The 22,197-nt window shown below is 39.2% G+C and overlaps 1 protein-coding gene across 3 annotated transcripts in view; it reads left to right on the forward strand.

Annotated features, from left to right (window-relative positions):
• The window catches only part of NRXN3 (neurexin 3), a 1,437,186-nt gene that overhangs the window by 665,855 nt on the left and 749,134 nt on the right, over positions 1–22,197 (forward strand). For all 3 annotated transcript variants that reach the window (XR_003044103.1, XM_025042053.1, XM_006925492.1), the window contains one exon: positions 13,877–13,996. Coding sequence is in view for 2 of the 3 variants with exons in the window: in XM_025042053.1 (XP_024897821.1) it covers positions 13,877–13,996 (120 nt within the window). In the remaining variant the exon portion in view is untranslated. The remainder of the gene's footprint in view (positions 1–13,876; positions 13,997–22,197) is intronic.

Here is a 22,197-nt window from a genome sequence, read left to right on the forward strand (position 1 = left end):
AGTCTCATCCTTGATTTACCCTGTCTTCTCTTCTCTGTGACCTTCAGCAGCCCTTTCTCCGCCTCTCAACTCCTTCTGTCTTCACACTGAGCCTCTATCCCCAGCCATGGAAGCCGCAACCAGTGATTCAGACCCAGAGAATTTCTGGTGCCCATGTGTTAGACACTAAAGGTTTAGGAAGAAGAAATAATAAGTTCACTGAATTATGTATTTGAAATGATTTTTGCAAGTTGGGTTGGTACCTAAAAATCTACCAAATATGTCAGAATAGGAGATAATCCCCAGTAATGTATAAAAAGAAACAAAAAATGAATATCTTGAGAGGACGTCTTTAAAATCATCTTTGCTTCTCAATTACTGATAAGGATATATTGTAAAAAAAAAAAAAAGAAAAAAGAAAAGAAAAGAAAAATAGTTCTAAAATCTGTGACTAATATTTTACTAGCCACTGATACTGATCTCAAGTTCTAATGTATTGACTAATACAAATATTTATCTCATGGAAAAATTGAGGTGTATAGGTAAAAAACTGCTTTTGGAGTCATGAAGATATGAGTTCCAATCTGGTTTCTGCCACTTTCAACCTAAATGACCGTATTCATGTTGTTTAAAGTCTCTGAGCCTCAGTATTTTCCCCTGAAAGGGGATGAGAAATCTAACATTGTATAGCATTAGATAACGATGAGACTTAGTGGGGCGTAGAAAATGGAGTGCTTCGTCCATAGTAGGCGGCCTTTAGACAAGTCTTTTGGTATTTCTTTTCAACCAGTTTCTTTTTCAACCAGTAACATGGACAGAGAGAGAGGGAGGGAGGGAGGAGGAATGGGAAGAGGGAGGAAGAGAGAGAGGAAAGAAATTTCTGTGAAAACCATCTCTTTGCTTGCAGATGTCATATTCCAGTTTGGTTTTGTGATGCGACAGAGTTAAGGATATCTGCCATGATAGGATACTGTTGAAATTTCATTTTGCTATGGGCCTCTCTTCCAGGCCTTGAATGTGGGTTTCATAATCACATGCATGGTAGGGAGAAAGTTATTTAAACCATCAGTACAATTGATAACGTTCCCTTAGCATGTACCAGACACTAGTCACTATTAAATGTTTTACACATATTACCTTGATTAATCTTCACACACCTTGTGAAGTAGCTACTATTCTTGTTCTCTAGTGTACAGATGAAAGAAATAGTTATAATGATTTAAAGAATTGGTGGGAAGGGCTTCGATGTGGCAATATTTGATTTAGATTCTCAGAGTGCATAGGATTAAACTGATGAAGTAACCTGGTACAGTCTGCTGTAGTTGGAAAATTATATGTGTTATGAAAGGTGAGGTTATAAAAATTTATGTTGGGACCAAATCTCTAAGGTCTGTATGTATGCTTTTATTGTACCTAGACCCTTAGTGGCCTTTGGGGATTTTAAGGAACTGACATGAAGAAATTTCTGTTGAAGAATAATAATTCTGACCGCCGGGTGAAAGATTGGTAGATAGGGAGACTGAGAACACAACTAGACGATACCTAAAGTGAGAATGGAGAGGCCAGAGCCAGTGCAGTAGGGTGGGATCTAATGGAGAGAATGCCTTCGGGCGACACTTAGGAAACAGAGCTGCCCAGCCTGGCTGCCGCCCAGGAGGTGAGGGAGAAGGGATGGGTCCGGTAACTGTCAGCTTAATGGCTTGAGGGACCTGATGGTGGCGACCTTAGGAGAGACACTGGAGGGGAGAAAGGACTGGGGAAATAAGAGATGGCAGGAGATAGCCTGGAAAAAATTAAAATAGGAAAACAGAATTGAAGAGAAAAATAAAGGTTGGCAAATGACAAAAAAAAGTCTAGAGTCCTGGGATCTGAATGTTTATCTTTTTCCATAGATGCTTCTTATTCAGTTTAGAATGTGAGAACTACTGACCTAGATTACTCCTTACCAGCTCTGAAAAATCTGAAAGTTAAAATGACAGGACCATTCCAGGTATGTAAATGGCATCCCCCTGGGTGCGATATGCCACTTGTCATCCCATATAGATTGCAAACAAAGGAGTTTATTTTATGAAAGTATATTAAAAAAAACAATTTAATGCTTCTGAAATATGTGCTACTAAACGCTTTTGTATATTCTGTGTTCTGACAGCATTTTAAAGATAAAATCTTGAGTTCTGTTTTTCCAGAAGAGAGATTTACCTCTCAGCAATTTGACAAATATTGAGATTTCTCTTAATCTGTTTTTTCCTTATGATTTTTCTCTGTTTTTCTCTTTACCCATTTTATTTTGATGCCTTTTTCTTTTTTGTCTTTCTTTGTCTTTTATGCACCCAGAAATTAAAGGGATGCCTATTGTATACACTGATTTAGCTTTATATTTTTTCCATAGGGCATGTGTAGAATATTTTACTGCGAGGATTAATCTTTTCATGTTTTAGCCACCGTTGGTTCATCCTTTGGTAAATAGAGGCTGTATAGTGTAGTAGTTAAGGGCAAAATAGAACCAGACTGCCCAGATTCAAATCCCAGTAGTTACTACTTATGTGGCCTTGAAAAATTGACTAAACTTTTTTCTGCCTCAGTTTCCTCAAGTATAAAGTGTGGATAATAATAGGACCTGTGCATTAGTCAGCTGGGTTCGGTTATGCTGCAGTAACAAATGCCTCCATGTAATCTTAGTGACCTTAAAAACCAGAATCTTATTTTCCACGCACAGTAATGCAGCTCTGTTTCATGTCCTCTTTAATTTCTGGACCCTAGCTATAGAAGCAGCCCCAACCTGTTACATCTTAGGTTTGTAGCAAAGGAGAAAGAGAGCTGGTGAGGCTCTTAAACCTTCTAAGTGACCTAAGACACTTCTGCTCATAATTCTTTGGCCATGACAAGAACCACACAAAATACCTGACAAAATGGGACAGGAAATATAATCCTCCATGAACAATGGACCTCTAAAGTGAAAGGCTTATAGGAAGGGGCAGCAAATATTGTCAAAAATAATATACCATAGTAACCATGTGGGATTGATGTGAGTATTAAACTAATCAATATAGGTAAGACTCAGAATGGTGTCTGGTGACTGGTGTCTGATATGTAAAATACACATTTAGCTATTATTAACAGAGTCTAATGCAGGCATGAGAAGAATCTTCAATTTTGAGAATCCACCATGCTTGCCAAAGACAGGGCTATTTAGAGTTGAGAAGGCTACAGAAATGATGGTCCTGAATGAAAAACGTAAAGAGAAAAGAATAGTTAATGACTCAGATTTCCAGACAGACTAAGTGGCCCACAAGCAGGGTACCCAGGGACACCGCTGCACCCATTTCTCCCACGCAACTATTTTTTATTTCTTTATCTCTCCCAGTAGATTGCAGGCTCCTTGATTACAGTGAGTTAGCCTTTTTTGTCTTTGTACCCCCAGAAATATCCACAGTGCCTTTATCGTAGGTATTGAACTTTCCAATTAAACTCATCTTCCTTTATAGAGCCAGAAGTAGGTAGCGATTTCACACTGTTTGATGGAAACAGTTTCCTTCTGCTTGGTGTCCCCAGCTAATCAGGAATTCACGGTGCATGGATAAAGCAGTCAGCAGTCTGAAGTTCACTACCGTGCTGTATCCAAACCATCGCATGAAGGTGTAAGATAGAGTATGAAAATTAGTCGTGTTTGCCAAGGTAGCCATTTTGCATGCCTTACCCAAGGCCAAGTTTGATGCATTAGGGGTCAGTTTCATTTAAGTCTTACTTAAGGGGAGACAAATACATTTGAATTAAAATACCCTTGATCTATTTTTGATGATATTCTGGTTTAACTTTTTTCTCTATGTGCTTGTCTTGCAAGTTTTATTTTAGTGGGTACCATAAAGAGATGATATTTCTAGTGAGATGGAAAGCTATAATTTCTCATGTTTAAAACCTACATACATGTTATTTTAAGAGGGAGAAGGATCATCATCTTAGTGAACTAGGACCAAAATAAGGTCATCGTTCTGCTAATCCATCTTTCTGGATCCCCCAGTTGCACAAACCAGATGTTAAGAGGATAAGAGGGTACACTCAGGCGACCGGGTCCATTCTGTGTGGGAACTGCCTTTGTCCACAGTGGATGATCAGCTAATACCATCAGTCTCATAAGCCGATAGACCTTGTAATTGTCACTCCAAGGAGATAGGCTGGAAGTATCCCTTCTTTGCCATGCTTACCTTAGATTTAGCACTTTCTATTTTGGGAAGGAGGTGCCGCAAACATAGGAGTTGATATAGAAATGCCATTTCACAGAACTCTGTCTTGGGATACTTTTAAAACCCAATGATCGTAGCTTGTATCCAAAATAAAGTTCCCCATCTGGGATATGGTAATTGTTTAGAAACATAGAACCTGAGGGAACTTTGGATTCAGAGACCATGCGTCATGGCTTTTGTCTCAAATAGATGTAAGCTAATTAAGTATGGCGGTGATCTCACCTCCTCAAAAGCCCTCCATGGTCCTCGTGGGTCCCTGTTGCACCTCACGCTGGAGAGCCCGGTGATTGTCCTCAGAGACCTGTGCCACTTCTTCACAACTTCGAGTTTGGTCAATACAGTCTGCCTTTAATGGTGAGCGGAGACCACCGTTCCCCATCCTCTCTGGACTTTGTGGACTTCAGGCAGCTATAGGTTAATGGGAAGGGCCCTACCTGTGGAGTCAAGAAGTCTGGAATCTTGATTTAATTTCATGATTTAATCGCCTCGTGACCTTGGGAAAGTCATCTCATCAGAGGCAATTGATATATTTCCTACTTCACAAGGTTGTTGTAATGTTTGAGTTACTAGGGAGGAAATGATCAACTGCTCTATAAGTGCCATTTTTATCTGAGTTCCCTTGATAGCAGAGCCTGAGACAAAAACTTAGGGTCAGGTGGTTTATTTGGGAGGGAGCCCCAGAAATGAGAGTTCAGGAGCAGAGAGAATGAGCAGTGAAGGAAGAAACACCAGTGTGAGCGCCAGTGTCAAGGTTTCTGCCATGAGTCATGCGGACATGGGGGAGAAGGAGGGTATTGTAATGGATGCCTTCAAGAATCGTCCACTCACATGACAGGAGATTGGGGCATGTATCCATTAGCTCCATCCCTCCCATTGTTCGACAGCCTTCCTCTCATCTTCCCCGCTACTTGGTTGTTCTTGCATGCAGGCGGGAAAGGCAGCCATGACTTTAGAGAAGGCCTGAGAGCTGGCCCTGCTTGAGGTGGGGACTGTTAGACTGTGCGAGCTTACAATAATGGTCTTCAGCTTCCATGGCTGACATCCAAGGTTGGCTGAGGGGCCGTGGCTGAGAGCATCCAAAGTGTCTGCTGCAGGTGCACACAGGTATGATGTAGTAACCCTCCACTTTCATCTCCAGTATAAACTTCTGACTTCTTTTAGCTTTATTAGTATGTTCTATGTGTTAGGGCTTGGCCCCAGTCTTACAAATAAATTTTAAAAATTAATGTAAAATCAGATAATAGTTTTCGTTAGCCCCTCAAATGAGATTTTCTGTTTCACATTTAGCCATATTCTCCCATTTACTTCATGCCCTTTGCTTGGCCTCACCTTATTCCTCCTCACATCTCTAGACTGGGACAACCCAGCTGCATAACCATGACAAAGTTGTGAGAATAAGTGAGCACAATGGAGAGATTTTTGCAGACAGACTGACTGGGCACTGAGACCCATAGCCGCGTGACCGGGACAGGCTGTGGAGATTTGCTCTGCCTCTTTATTTGTAAAGCTGCAGTAAACCATATCAGCTTCAAATTACAAAACTAAATAACATTATGTATTCAGAGGAACTGGCATCTCTTTATAAATGTTGCTTTCATCCTTATATTAGTTTCTCAAAAAGCTGTATTTTTTTCTGGCTGGGAAAAATATATTTAAAACAAAAAGTAGTATCTTTATTTTACTTTTATCTGCTGCCTGGTGTCTTTTAGCTCCAAAATGAATTAGGAATTAACTCCTAATTCACTTAGCTGCCAAAATGCAATGTGGAGGTCTCCTCTGCTCCCGTCCTTTTCTTCATCCACTCATAGCAAATTTTCTCTATAATTTATTTTTTTTATCCAATTCTATGTATTCACTTATTAATTCAATTATATGTATTTATTACTATACTGAATACCTTCCCAAATCGACCTAATTCAATCTGTTGCTAAATTACAGTTTTCAACTCCCTTCTGCTTCTCTTCTAGCTCTTCTCCCTCCCTCAACCTATTTACTAATTTTTTATTTAATTCATTCAATTCTATTTATTCTCTCCTTAGTTTTTTTTTTTTTTTTCCTAGTTATGTTGAGCACCTTCTCGGTGTTAGGTGTTCTGCTTAGTCTTCAGGGGTTAGAAGGGTAGCATGTTCGTTTTCCCCAAAGGGCATAGACGTGGAGGAAATGAATATATTTTTTTTAACAATCTGCAATACAAGGTTCAGAGTGATGATTTACAAAAAGTACAGCTGAATTACTGGAGAGCTGTACACTTCCAGCTGGGGGTGGAGGTGGGTGGGGCAGTGCAGAGAAGGCTGAGAAGGGATGGATGGAGGTAGAGAAGGTATGAAAATATATGTGTGTGTGTATATATATATATAAAGACTAACGGACGATGTATTATGCTTCTTAATTCTCATTTAAAGCAAAATATTAATTATTAAGATTAATTAACTAAACCTTTAAATTCATATTTAGACATTTTTATTTTTATGACAAAAGGGTCAATTCACAAGGAATCAGACATAAATTGAAAATTTATTAAGAGGAGTGGGTTCTAGTGCATATTCTGGTTAAAATCTCTGTAGCTCAATCTCTGTCGTCTTTAAAATTGTGTGTGTGTGTGTGTGTCTTTAGTGCTAAACAATAAGATCACATAGTCAAAAAGACCGCATGGTACAGTAACATTTTATATCATCAAAGGAAGCCTAATTTGTATTAATTATATCATGACAATGGTGGGAAAGTATTAGTATGTTTTAGAGTTATATTTAAACAAGAGTAGAATTAATTTTCACAAAATCATCTTTCTGCCTATCCTGGAGCAAATTGCCCTCAGTTCTTGAAAAGTGGCTTCATGGGGAGAGATTATCATAAGAAAGCTTGAGATTGTCCTCAGCTCACCATGTTAAGCAATGCTGTAAATTTATGATTTAAGGTAGAGATTTGGCAGTAAATTAGGGACAAGATTCTTTCTCATCTTTTGTGGAGTCATTTGTTCTTTGAGAGATATATCTGCCCTGGATTCATTCCATTTCAAAATTGAGATGCTCCAGTCTCCCAGCTGAGATGAATAGGTTCATTTTGCACAGTGATCACAATTTAAAGATACTATTGAATGGTCTGGCAGGGTTTGCTTTGTAATGTTAGGGGCTCTCCTTGTTCCAGTCCCAAGGCATGGGCTGGAGCACATAACTGAAACCAAGCAGGAAAAAAAGAAAGAAAGGGAGAGAGGGAGGGAGGCAAGGAATGAAGGAAAAGAAGGAAGGGAAGAAAGGTAGAAGAGAGAGGGAGGGAGGGAGGGAGGAGAGAGACAAGAACCAATAACCTTGTATCATTAGTAGACAGTGGTGGCCCAAGGTGCAAATTAACACTGTTCTAAGAATCATGCAAGCCGTGAACTTTGAGTCACACTTCTCAGCTGTAGGAAGCTGCCAGGAGATGGTACTGAGTGTCTCTGCTACTAGGTGGGAAAGACGCAAGTAGCAGTCAGCTCCCCCAGCTTATGGGTTAGTCATGCCTTACTTTTTCAGGAATCATTCCCTTCTCAGTTGAGGGTGCTTCCATCCACCCAGGCTCTCAGACCAAACCTACGATGAACCACTGATTCTTTTCTTTCCTTCTTTCCCACTTCATCCCTTAAACCAGTCTCCAGCCCTGTTGACCCCACTTCTAAAATACATGCAAATCTCACACTTCCATCACTACGCTACCTCCTTAGTCCTGGTCACTTTCACTTCCTGCTTTTAGCAGCTTCCCAGAACAGCTCCTTGTTTCCATAATTGGCCTTTTTTTTTTTGGCGTAGTGCATCCATAGCAACCAGAATGATTTTTAAAACTTAAATGATATCATATGGTCCCCTTGCTTAAAACATCCCAGTGGCTTCCAGTTGCATCCGGGTCTCTGTACCATGTCGTGGAGGGCCTCTTGTAGTCTGGGCTCTGCCTACTCCTCCATCTTCTTTCCTCCCACACTCTCTCCCTTGGGCGCAAGCTCCAGCCATGATGGGCTTTTTTTTTTTTCGTTCCTCTGACTTGCCAACCTCCTTCTGGGCTTCCGCTCTTGCTGTTACCGTCCCCTCCGATATTTATATGCTGGGCTTCTTCTTAAATGTACCCCCTCAGAGAAGCCTCCTCTGACCATCTCACCAGGCAGGCAGAGCCAGAATCGAGAAATCAACCACAGATTGGCCTTTCGAGAAATATTCTATAAAGTAGCCAATCCTCTATTCCCGCTCCCCACTCCAGTTACTTTTCATCGTATTACCCTATTTTCTTTTCTTCATAGAAATCAAGAATATCTCATATTCTTTAATTTGTGTATTGCCCTCTGTCCTCTCCCACCTCAGTCTAGACTGTAAGTTGTGTAAGAGCAGGGACCTGTCTTCATCTTCTGCCCTAGAAGGTGCCTGGCCCTATGCCGATGCTCAGTTTCTTAAATATACGAATAGCTTGTCTCTGTGCTACACCACTGGAGGTGAGTAGCAGCACTCCAGTAGCACCTGGGAGAGCGGAGCAGAGGATGAACCATAGGGAAAGGGTGGGCAGCCCACGGTAGAGCAAGTTATGTGTGGCAGGCTTGATGGTACATTTCATTATTCAAGCTCGATAAATATTGCTGGTGTTTCTCGTGAGGTTTAACTAGAAGCAGGTCCTCCAGGAAGATTCACGTGCTCGGGCTGAGTAACTGGGTCACCTGTCTTTATCACACCTCGCTGGGAAGCTGCGTAGAGGAGGGTTTCCTATGCTTTTCATATCTATTATAGGAAGGATGACAGCTCTTCCCGAGACTTGAGAACTCCAGTGAGAATGAAATGTGCTCTTTGAAATGTTACAGCAAACTGACTGATTGAGTAAATACGATTTAAAAAGTTTTTCAAAGAAAATGAGTGCTTTGGAAACCAAAAAGTTTATAAAAATAAAACACCTCTACCTTTCTGTGGTCAACAAGAAAACCAGAACCTGAAATATTTTTGCACAGAAAATAAAATGCTTCTTTTCTATCTCCCTGTCACGCTCCTTAGTCTTTACTTCCATTCTTTTGTCCTCATCCCTCCTGCTTCTACTTGCCTAACCGATTCTCTCTGGGTAGGAAGACAGAAAATAAATGCTGCGGCAGGCTTAGTAGAATGTTAGTCACAGCTACCCTAAGGTGCCGGTGGAAACGAAGGTAAGTTTTCTCTTTTTAAATATTTTTGGTGTTCTTTAAACCTAACACGGACATTCGTTTTGAGTATTTATTTACCATATCATTTAGATGTGTCATCACTATGCCTTTCTAAGGGCGAGAATTTCATACTCTTATGTATCGTAGAAATTTTGATTTATGTGAAACATAAATCCCTTTTTCCAAAGGGAAGCAAGTTATTGTTCCTTTTCCTTCTTGCGCCAATAGAAAGATGTTCAGGTAAAGCAAAGTGATTACGGTAGAGGTGCTGCTCCTTAATTGCTGTCCCCCCACCCCACCCCCGCAAGGAAAAAAAAGTTTCCAAATGTTACCCACCTATTCTTGGAAATAGCACTTTGTGACAGATGGAAGGAATTTCTACTCCCTGCATATGAGCAAAACCATCTGGGTTAGTTGGTTTGGTCAGGTCTTAGAAGTCTGCTAACAAACTAATGTATATTGGGCGGGGGGAACGGGGAGGAGTATATCTTGTAGTTTTTCTGGTTATATTGCTCCTGGGGGGAATTTAAAAAATCATGAATATGAACATTCTGCTATAGATAGATAGATACATTTGAAACAATTAAAATCCAGAGTTCACCTTGTTAAGGTGTGTGCCTTTAATAATGCACAGATGTGTGTTTCCACCACATACTCCCATTCCCTAACTGCTGAAACAGGGAACCAACCATCTGCTAACTTCTGAGTATCATCTTCTCATCAATCAGCAATGATTTTTCTTTCAAAAAGTGCTTTCTCATCATTTTTCATTTAGATTTTATTATTAGTTCTGGCTCCTTAAAGAAATAGGACTTCCATAAGATTTCTGTGGGATAGGTTAAAAAAAAAAAAAAAAAAACAATCTAGTCTGTGTCCCTCATCTGGGATGCCTCATTCTCTACACCCTGTTCATCAGAGAATTAGACCATTTTCTGTGAGACAAGCCTTAACTAAAAGAGATGATGCTAAATGATTTTGCAGTGAGACTAGATCAAGCGTGGCATGTAGGTGATGTTACCCAGAGGATTTGTTGAAAGGCCCTTGGTTCTACAATGGTGAACAATTCAGCACTGCATTTCTACAGCCATCTGCATCCTGGCGATACTCAACCGTGATTGTGCTTCTTAACTCCAGACACAGGTGTCATTACCTGGGAAATTCAACTAGAGAGGGTCGAATAAGTTTTCTGTATTTAGATCTAACAGTGATAATCTAAACAGATTATTAAAGGGAATCAAAGGGATTTTTTTGTGATTAGTCTTTACTGCTTAAACTATAAAAGAAGGAATCATTCATCTACTACATTCATCCAGCACGTAACTAATTGCAGATTATACCTCTAGCTACTAAAAAGAAAAAGGGCGATGCAGGACAATTGATGGCTTTGAGTTTTGTCGTTCTTGCTATTGCTTTAAGTTCCTACCAGTTCCATTTTAAATTCTAACTTAAAAAGAAAAAAGTTTCTCCTTCTTATCTGGACCACCCTTGATTTATAGGGCAGACTTTTTACATTCATTGTTTTACTGATGCTTTTTCACTGGCTTTGTGCTTGAATCTGCCAGAGAAGTCTTTCCTAGACTAGATCTTCCTGCTTTTAAACATAACCATTTGTATCTTTTGACTTTTAACTTGTGTCTGCTTCTTGCATCACTTATCAGTCCAGTTTTATGCTCAGGCTACAAATTAGATCTGCTCTTCCTCTCTATTCAGCTATGTTTCCAGCTGAGTTTAAACATCACTTTCCTTCTCTTGGAATGAATTGAGCTTTTGGCTTGACTAAAGATAAACTCCACTTTTGGTATCAGAAGTTTTCCAGAAGCTCACTGAGATTTCTGTATTTATTCCTTGAAAATAAATATTGAATAATACTCATTTCCCTGACATTTTAATGAGATGCTGATGAATCTTTTTTTCTTCATTTACAGTAAGAATATTGAGGTTAGAGGTATCAAATGTAACCAGGAAGTGGGTCGCGAATGGTTTCTGTTATGATTTATTTATTTTTTCACATTTTTGGTCATAGACCATCGCATCCCAAAGCTTTAAAGTCAAATGGACCATTAAATATTTTTGTTTTAATATGGCCATAATGGTCATTTCAACAAACCAGAAGAGCTGAAGTTCCATAGGATATCAGCAGCATTTAAAACACTGGACTGAGGCAAAGCTTGTTTTGCATCTCAGTGGCTAATGTGGCACTAATGTAGCAATGTCTTAAACTGACTGTGTTTGTGTTAGTATTTCTTCCTTTCATCTCGTCCCCAATCATAAAAACTAAGTGATGTACAAAAATTGCCTAAAGAACAGATGCCACCTATAGGTGTTTTAAGAGTTTGTACTTGTAACAGTTCTGCTTCCATAGCCAATATTTTCCACATCTTTCTTTGCTTTCTTCTTTCTTATAGAAACATTTGCATGTAGAATAAAGAGGATAAAAACATTAAAAAAAAAAACAAAGACAGATTTGTTTCTTCTGAGAACATCTGTTCTTGTTTCAAAGTACTCACGTGATGTGGTCCATTTTCTCCCAATGCTCACACAATTTGCTCTTGTAAAGGCTATCGTTATATTAATCTTAGATCTGACTTTAACGAATGGTGCTAGCTAGTGAGTTGAAATGTACATGTTATAATGTATAATTGTAATGTATACATTTTACATCATAATATATACATTTTAGATAATATTAGAGACAGGCACACTCAAGAAGAGAGGCTAAGATTGGTGTATTATTGAATTTTTTTTCCCCTAAGATTTATTGATATCATGGCACCATTACCCAATTTGGGAGATATTTGGTCCACTCTAAGGTTTCTTCACTGAATTCTCAGGATTCTTGTGAATTTAGGTTGCATTTGGTGAATCATCTGCTGAATATACTGTAATTAAAAGAGACTTTTCCAAAAAAAAAAAAAAAAAAGAAAGAAAGAAAAAGAAAATGAAAAGAAAAGAAACCTTTCCCCTTTGAATATAAATATATGTATTAGAATAAAATCACCCCAGACTTCAACTGCTATTATAACTTTCATAACCAGCATTTAATAGGAATACTAATTACTCAAAATTAAAGGGTAGAACTTTAAATTACCTACTTTGAAAGATCTCTACCCAAGTATACTCTTTCTTATCTTCTTCCTTAAACAGTATATATACCTTCAGTCTTGGGAATAGAAGAGAAGGGAGAGTGGCTAGTAAAAGCTTCATAATAAAGCTTTCAAAATCACTTACATAAATATATATTGACCTTATTCGGTCACATCCAAAGACATAAAGCCCTATTAGACCTCAATTATTCAACAAGTACTCATTAACACATGCACTATGTACCTGGCTCTGTGTTCTTTTATGTTGGAGCCAAGTGTGTGGTCTTTTGAAGTATTTCAGATGCACAATATCCATAGGGGTTTATTGCTCCATTAATATTTCATTTTTTTTCAGTTTATTTCCCGAGATAGGGCTTTCCATATATTGATTGATTAATTCACAAAATTTAAGAAGCATCTTTCTTCATGGGCTCAGCTGTCCATATAAGAGTACGAATTTGGTCTAAGTTATCTCATTCTATGCAGTCTTCTTTGTCTTTTGAAATTACATCTCAGTTCATTATTGAGTGAAACATGACATTCCTTCCCCCATTACTAGCCAAATTGTTTTAATGTCTCAGAGTCTATCTTGCCAGCTTTTGCTCCTAACTACTAGAATTCCTTATTGCACCCGATTCACCCTAGGGTGCATTTGAACATCATCTCAAGCATCTTGAGCATGAATCTTTTGAGACAACTTGCTTTATTCCTTTATTTGGTGACATGTTCTACTGAATATTCTTTTGACATGAACAAATTCAGTGTTGGAATTTTACATTATTTCAGTTTTTAGGTCTTTGGATCTTTTTGGAGTATGATGAACAATGAGATAATTCAGGGGCCCTCACATTCCCTTCAGGAGCATTATTTATAATGGTATTATTATCGTTGTGATGATTACTATCGTGATTTATATGGCCACTGATATGGCCAAGGGTTAATGGAAATGTCAAGTTAAGAGCCTTCATTACAGAGCTCTTTTCTCATCCAATTGGGTGGATACTCTCCAAAAGCCAGACTGGTGTATTATGCCCAAATGACCAAATGTTTTAAAAAATGTATGGTGAATTTCCTGTATCTTCAAGAAATTCATCTGAAATCTCAGACTTTGGGAAACAAAATGACAACTGGTAACTGTTTTCTGTAAATGTTCCCTTAGTGCCAGTGCCATTTAAAGCTTGTGTCTATAGATGAAGGAGGGCACTTATTTCTTTCATTACTTCGTCACTGTTATGTTTGAATTGAAACTTTTGCACTTGGAAACTCTTATAGAGTATCCTGTTGGATCAGTGAAACTGGACGGGCTTCGGGAAGGGATGTGGTTCCTTAAATATTGCTAGGTCATGTGCACCAGTGTGGCTTTAGTGACTGATGCCGTGAGCACTACTTTTTAGAATGATTCTAACTTTGGCACTTACCACCGTCCTTAGGCAAAGGACCTGAGACCCTGTATGCGGGGCAGAAGCTCAACGACAATGAATGGCACACCGTTCGGGTGGTGCGGAGAGGGAAAAGCCTTAAGCTAACTGTGGACGATGATGTGGCTGAGGGTGAGTAAAGCTCAAGTGCAATTAGTCTCTCTTTGCTCTCATAGTCCTCTTGGTCTTTCGGTGAGCAAAGCGTTTTTTCAGAACGCTTTAATTTGCTTAACAGAAGTTATATGTCATGTTCTCTGTTGACAAGCTCAGGTAAGGCTAAGAAGATCTTCTTTATTTTCAAAATCCCTGTTCATTGATGTGTATTATAGAACTGACCTGCCACTATAATTATATATCGATGGGTCTGCTTAGGCATAAAGTATGTGTCTGGAGAACAAATATAGGGCTCTATAGACCCTTCTGTTATCCAGTTATTAAAACATCACATATCAGTCACCCTAAGTATGAGTTCCTTCCTTCAATGAATGAGTCACTCCCTAGAAGAGGAAGATAGATAATAGGTAGTAGGTAAAATAATAGGTAAAAATAAGTACCTTGACCAATGCGTGGTTCTTAGAAAGCGCTGAATAATTATTCATTTATTTAGTCGTTATTAATTAAGTACCTACTGTATACCAAAAACTGCTTTAGTAGACACCGGGAATATGGTGGTTGACAAATAGGCAAGTCCTTGGCCTGGTGGAATTTACATTCTAGGAGGACAATGAATATATGAATGAATCCATACATAAGTAAGGAACATTCAGAGTCTCACACAAGCACCATGTATTTCTTGAGAGCCTGTTATATGTCAGCAGTGTGCTGGGGATTGTAGAAAATAAAAAGAAAGCGCAAGAGATTGCCCTTTTTCTCAAACAGTTAACCAATCTAGTACATTAGATAGGACTTGTGTATTTGAAAATAAGACAAGGAATATATAATGAGATTCTAATTTGAGTGGGTGAGATTATAATTATCAGTCAGAACAGAGAATTATAAATTTGGGCTGAAGAAAGCAGGCGTGATTTATGAAGGTAGATCTTAAGGTGGAAATTGATTAATGAGGTCTATGGTGGAACAGAGAGGGCACCTTCAAGTGCATTTTACGTGCTGCATCCTGGAAGTCTACACTCTCTAGTATCCCATGGCAGTGCACATCTGTTAACCTAGAATTCTCATCCATCTGGGAAATGAAAACTTGGGGCAGCATGGAGCATTACATGGAACAGTGTTGGCATCAGGAGACCCAGACTCTGGTGTTAATTTTCTGCAGGATGTTGGGAAAGTCACCGTTTCTGGGCCTTGTCAAATGAAGTAAGTTGCCTAAGCCATTTCTGCAGTGTCTTCTGTGAATAAGACAGTCAGGCTTGAGCCAGGAGCCCTGGGATTAAATACAGTCATTGTCACTAAAATGCTTTCCCTCATTTTTTCCTCATTTTTAAACTTGAAATTCTGTTATTGCTAAGGCCATTTTCAGCATAAAAGTTCTGCGTTATTGGCCCTATAATTTAATTTTATATTCATGAGCCTGAGCTTTTTTACATCTGGAATCAGGAATTGTAGTGAACCATGCGTGTATGTGTGCAGGTAGGGAGGGTGTGTGTGTGTGTGTGTTTGTGTGTCAGTAGAGAAAGAGAGTCTATGCGTAGAGGAAGAGCATGAGGCATGTATCTAGTGCCCAGTAGACATGAGAGACTATGTTAGCTGTCTTAGACACATCAGCTCCTTCCGTCTCTATTGCACGGTTCGTGTTCTTATTGTCATTTTATATAAAGGGAATATGAAACTTAGAGGGAGCGATGTAATTAAGCTCCAAATTCATGTCTATGTGATTTCACCAAATGATGCTGCTTGCTGGACTTCCTAATTCATCATAAGAAAGTTATCTTACAGTGTAGGAAAAAATATAATGGAATGGACCAGGGCGAGATGGGGAATACAATTCAGTAGGTAAACCCACTCTCCTCCTCCCCAGAATTAAAACAGGGCCACAACAACTATGCCAAACCTTCCGAATGTACATAGACCTAATTTAGTAGTAGGGGGTAAGGTTTCTGTTCTACAGGCCTTATGTAATGAATGTAAGCAAAGAGATGCAAAAATAGTTATAAGGTTTAGAACCCACGACCAGCTTGAATTAATCACTTGAGAAACACTCATGAGGTGTTAGTGCGGACAGGAGCCTGCAAAAGGCAGCGGTGATGAGTCAGGTCACACATGCTTTTCTAACTCCTGGGTTTTTTGCCCAGTAAGCCGAAGTGATGCTACGCACAGATTGTTTTGAATAGCTGCCACTAGATGGCGACCTCACCCCAGTCTCTTCCAATAGTGATTCCCTTTTATTTCCATAGGAAATTACATGCCCCGAAAGCTGTAGTCATTAAGAACTGCAGAACTGAGGGTACTGTAATGTGTTTTGCCCATCGGTCATTATTTTTTTTACAGAAACTTTAGAATAAAGGTAATTATAAAGTGTGCTTTCTCTTACCTCTAATAATTTAAAAGCAGGACTAAACCATGGTATGCCCCAAATCACCCAGTAATTTGATATTTGAAATTAATGAAGCTCTTTCATTTTCTGCCTTACCCCCTACTCTGCTGCTGATGGAAAAAAGCAGCCGTAAGGATAAAGAAATTTGAGAGAAGAAAAGAGCGATTTTGCTTATGAGCTACAACCTTGGATTGCTTTTACAGTGATAAGGGGTTTGGGAATTTTAATTTTAGCTCACAGAAGTCATAAAATCAGGCAATGAAACTAAAATACCACTCAGTCCTCATGTTATTAAGTAGTGTCTTATTGGCTTGTTTAGTAATCCCTTTCATGCTGTTTAAGGTCCCCCAGGGTGTCAAATTTTCAGCTGGTTTGTAGAAATGATGCAAAGAATAAGTGAGACTCATAAGAAATCAAAAGCAAGGAAATAAATATTCCTCAGCCCAGTGGTTTTCATTTATTAGAATACAATGCATTCCTGGGAAAGTATTAAGTTCAGTCGACACTTAATAAGGATTGATTGATTGATTGAGCTGGATTTCTACTGTCAAGAGTAAATGATAAGACTACTTCACTTGGGTCATGCTCCTCAGAATTGGGGCCTAATGCTGCGTGAGCCACCCACTCCACTAAGAACTTCTTGCTGGTACAAAGAGACACCCTCTTGGGTCCACTCTGGTCCACGTCGACGCTTCCCTCCCACCATCACCCCACGTTGCACTTACAGTACCAAGATGGAAAAGGTCATTTTCCAAAGTTTTCCATGGAAAACTTGTTCCTCATGTTAAAAATATGATGAGCTAGATGTGGGAAGTGTTAGGTTAAACTAAATGAAGAGGATTGCTTTATTGTAAGACTTATTAGGAGCCTTTAATATGCTAACACAGATTGCTAATCATCAATAATTAAGTATGCAGTGTTTGCCAGATTTAGTTGGCTCCAAAAGTTTTTTTAAACTGAAGCATTTTACAGCATACACTTTTGAAAAATGTTGATATTGTGGAAAAAGGATGTGGGAGCAGTGGAACTGGAAGATTGTGGATAAAATTTGCATCCTTTACTGAGACTGTATAAGCCTTCCTTTCTTAACTTCTCTTCTCGGGGACCATGGGAGATCAAATTGCCTCCTCTAAGCCATTCTCATTATTTCTTTGCTAAGCTCTTGGTGTTGGCCAGGAACCTCATTAAAGCAATGACAATGATCTGAATTCTGACTCCAAAGAAAATGTCTCAAATACAGCTTCCTTCTCAGGTGTCAGGGATGCTTACTGTGCTCAGGACCCTCTGCTAAACTCTATGGAAGAGGGAAGAGGTGCACCTTACTTAAAAAGAGCTTATAATTTCATAAAAGAAAGAAAACAATAAGCGAAATAACCAGAAAATGATTAACATATTTCAGAGAAAAGAAAAAAAATGAATGCTGCAAATTAGTAATAGTTAATAGTTTGAGCACTAGGCACTGTTCTAAGTGCTATGTATTGATATATTTAATCCTGATAACTTCATACCTGTTTCACAGATGGGAAATCGAGACATAGAAAAGTTAAGTAACCCAGGCAGTCCAGCCTCAGAGCCTACATGCTCATCCCCTCTCTGCTAATGTCTCATATGAAGTTACAGCTTGAACTGGGCCAAGGTTTTGCCTAGTTTTATGTTCCTAACAGACTTCATCCCTGAGGGCTGGTCTGTAAACTGCTCTTTGTTAGTGAGATGTGGAAGAGAATGTATAAATAGGACCCAAGGCAACATAGTTGTCCTAGTGAAGGTGCTTGCTGGATGTGTTACCCATGGATTAGATGGGATGACATTATGACCCTTGATCATAGGGAAGAAGTGTGAATTCATTACGGCAGCTTCTGCATGGACATTTCACCTGTTAAATTCTACCTATGGCTTTTCTTGGGCAATAGTGCAAGGAACCAGTCAAGCCTTTTCCCCAAAGAGTATAGCGTAGACAGTTTAGTGTACATATTAAGATATGGGCTTTGGAATTAAACACACCTGGATTCAATTTGGGGGTCTACTATTTACCACCGGTATGAACTTTTGATCGAATTGCTTGACTTCTCTAAGCTGAATACCCTCACCTCTAAAGCTCGATAATGATACCTTTCTACAGTTTTATTGTGATAATGACATTTAATGGTTGTTGCGAGGTGCCTAGCACAATGCTGGGTATATAGGGAGTATTCAGTAGTAATTTTTCCTTGTCATCGTTCTCTCGAGTTACTCCTCGTTTCTTTGAAATTTGAAAGCAGCTGCTGTGAAGTGTGCATATATTTTGCCCTTAATGGAAAGGAATTTCAATCTATAGACTGCATTCAGAGGAGATAAGTGAGAAGGTTCCCTGTTATTAATACTGACAAGGTGATATGCAGATTAAAAAAAAATTTGCTTAGTTGGGTACCTGTTTCAAACTCTAAGCAATATCTTCAGGGCTTTCTCTTGGTAAAATAGCATACTTTTTGGAGACCTCCATCCACAGCAAAGTGAGTTCCTTTATCACACAATGAAGCCAATTCCTTTTCTAATTTGGCCCCGCATCACCTTCTCCCCGCTCCTCACCAGTTTCTTATCTGAGTCATCCTAGACCCTCAATCAGTCTGTGTCCCTGGGCTAAGCATTCAAATTCCATTGTTAGTTTCCCTTCTATTACTTATCCAAGACCTTCTTCAGTCTCTCTTCTATCTCAATCTTACATGATTTTCATGTAATTTTTACATGATTTTCTTTATGAAATTCATTTTCTAGTGAGCAGAATTTCCTAAGCCCTCAATTCTGGAGGTCATTACATTCATAATTTCTCTAAAAGATCCCAGTTGGCTTTAAAATGATTCCTTGTGGAACTCCAGTCTTTACCAGTGATCACCCCATTACTACTTCTTAGTTTCCATTGCTGTTTTATTTGTTTGTTTTTTTTATAATATAAAAATTAGCATGACTGTCAGCATCATCATAGTTCAGTTCTTGTGTCCCCATCGAGATTGGCTATGGTTTTTCCCTCCCCATTCATGCAGCCCTGAGCCTAAATAGCTACAGCCAAATTGACACTGGCTATTTATTTCAGTCACTTCATTGTTTTAGAGTATTGAATTTAGGTTATGCTACTTTGCATTCTCATGACCAGCCCAATTTTTAATGCTAGTAATTTTATCCAGTAATTCTTTTTCCTAGTTATTCAATTGTTAGCAGATTTATGTTGCATTTTGATTTTATTCTATTACAATTTTATATTTAAATTAGCCAACATCAGTATTTTATTTTTGCTTATATGAAGAGAATGATTTGTAACTAGTTGTCAAAACACCACATAGAAACTTACAAAATACAAATCTGATTTTTGTGCGTATGAGCAATTGTTTGAATTAGGTCTGAGTATGCTCCTCAAGAGACAAAATTAATATTGAGGATATGATCTCCTTCAATCTCTCAGGTATTGAAATTTAAGGGACCCAAGAAAATATAACCCCCTCTTTTTGCCACCTGAGTTCTGTGCCAAGAGAGGGAAAAAACACAGGTAGAAACCAAATATCATTTTTATTAATTTTTTTTAACACTAATGGTGAAAAATGGGGCTTTTATCTACCTACTGAACTTCAGAATTAGATGGAATTGCTTCTCAAAAGCGTCAGGACTGGGGCAGGCAGCCATCACCGAAGCGAGGCTCGCCTCTCAAACACCCGTGCTGTGGATGAGTGGCGTAGATTGTTTCTTGAAAGCAGCCTCGTTCCCCTAAAGAGAAACAGGAAGTGCCAAGGGCTGAGCTATGCACATACAGTTTCTCTTTGAAGATTATCCTTAATCTTTCAGATTATGTCACTGCTTTTCCTCTGGAAAGTTGTACAAGATGGGGGTAAAGAGATTCTGGGGTTATCTTGCTGGTGGAGCTTCTTCAGCGTGGAAGATGGTAAGAGGAGAGGGCAGGGACAGGGAGTTCCTCTTCCCTTCCCTTTAGTGCTGGGGCATTAGGACAGGGCTTGTTAAATTTTAGTATGATTCATCTATATAAATGTTGAGGGAGCCACCTTCTGCACCATACTAATGATGTTTTCCTGGACTTTGTTGTTGAAATTTCCAGTCTCTATGTATTTATTTCAAGCCCTCCTCCTGACCCCTGCTTCAGTCACTCACCATGTCTAGTAAATTGGGTAATGAAAGGTCTAATAGTTTATTTCTATTAGCTGGAGAACTTTTAGGTGCAGAAGTCAGAAGCTCCACTCAAATGTGTTAAGCAATTTAAAAGTCCAGACTGGATTGGCTGGATCCATATCTTCAAAAGACTTCCTCCGAAAGAGAATGTGTCTCTCTGTCTCCTGGTTGTTGTCTGGGTCCCAGTCTCCTCAGGCTGGACCAGCCCTCTCTGGTTATCGCATGGCCTCCAGCGTTCCCGGCTTTTGAATTATTCCTTCAGCAAGCCTCGTTTGTACCCCATGCCCCTTTTGTACATGTTCTAGCAAAAGCCTTGGATCTGAATTATTACTGGACCAGCTTGGGCTGTCACTAATGCAAGTGGTTCTCGGGGTGTTTCGTAGATCAGCCACATAGGCATCAACTCAGAACTTGTTAGAAATGCAGATTCTCAGGTCCACCCCATACTTTTGAATCATAAAGTCAGAGAGTGGGGTTTAACAAGCCCTTCAGGTGATTCAGATGCATACTAAAGTTTGAAGACTGCTTCTCGGTCCTCAGATCCTACTCTGGCTGGGCGATAAAATGTTGACTGGTCCAGCCTGAGTAGTTCGATTACTTCAGGAGCTATGATGGGGTCAGCGTCATCCAGCTCAGAAGGTTTAGATGTGAAGTTGGGAGGGTTGCTTTCCAAAGGAAATGCAGATGTTACCAGAAAAAGCAGAAGTTGCTGGGCAGATAAAATTAACAGATGTTCTACAGTAGAACCTTTTCCAAAATATAGTCACTCACCACTTGACAGGTTTACGTTCTAAGGATGTGTCTGTAGTCTCGTCCTCGTGCGAGCATCATGGAGTATATTTACACATACAGAGATGGTCTAGCCTACTATACATCGAGGCTGTATGGTGTAGCCTATTGCTCCTAGGCTATAAGCCTGTAAACATGTTACTGTACAAAACAACATGAGATGAAATCAAACACAAGACAAAATGGTGCAACTAAGAGACGTGGTCAATGCAAGATATATGAGGCTGCTGCTGGCTGTTTTACAGCAAACTTTTGTAAGTAGAAACGGTACACTCTGAAATAAGGATGAAAGTAAACTAAATATATAAAGCAGGGGCAGTCATTCATTGTCTTTATTAAGTATTATGTACTGTGCATAATTGTATGTGCTAAACTTTTGTATGACTGGTGGCGCAGTAGATTTATTTACACTGGCATCACCACAAATATGAGTAATGTATTACACTATGATGCTGCTACAGCTCCTAAGGCAATACGAAGTTTCAGCTCTATTATAACGTCATGGGACCATCTTTGTATACGTGGCCCATTGTTGACCAAAAAGTTGTTAGATGGTGCGTAACTGCACTAGGTACTGAATTATTAGGTGGTGTGTTATTCCACCAAGAAGTATTTGGAAGTGAATACCCAAGGCTTGTTTGTTGTGTCTTTATAAGGGTTAGAACAAAAAAAGACTTTTCTTCTTATGGAATTTCTAAGTACTAACTTGTTTTCTCGAAGGAGAAAACCAGTAATTTTCTCTTTGAATTTGAGTTACCCATGATCTCATATTTTCCCTTACATGCTGAGGCGTTCTGAACAGCTGCACAGGCGCATGGGATGCAGGGCACGTAACTTGGACTGGGCCAGTAATCTGCTCCCCCACAAGGTCAAGGCAACTGCATACTGTATCAAGGATTTTATT

The sequence above is a fragment of the Pteropus alecto genome, unplaced genomic scaffold (assembly GCF_000325575.1).
Source record: "Pteropus alecto unplaced genomic scaffold, ASM32557v1 scaffold8, whole genome shotgun sequence".
NCBI classification, from domain to species: domain Eukaryota; kingdom Metazoa; phylum Chordata; class Mammalia; order Chiroptera; family Pteropodidae; genus Pteropus; species Pteropus alecto.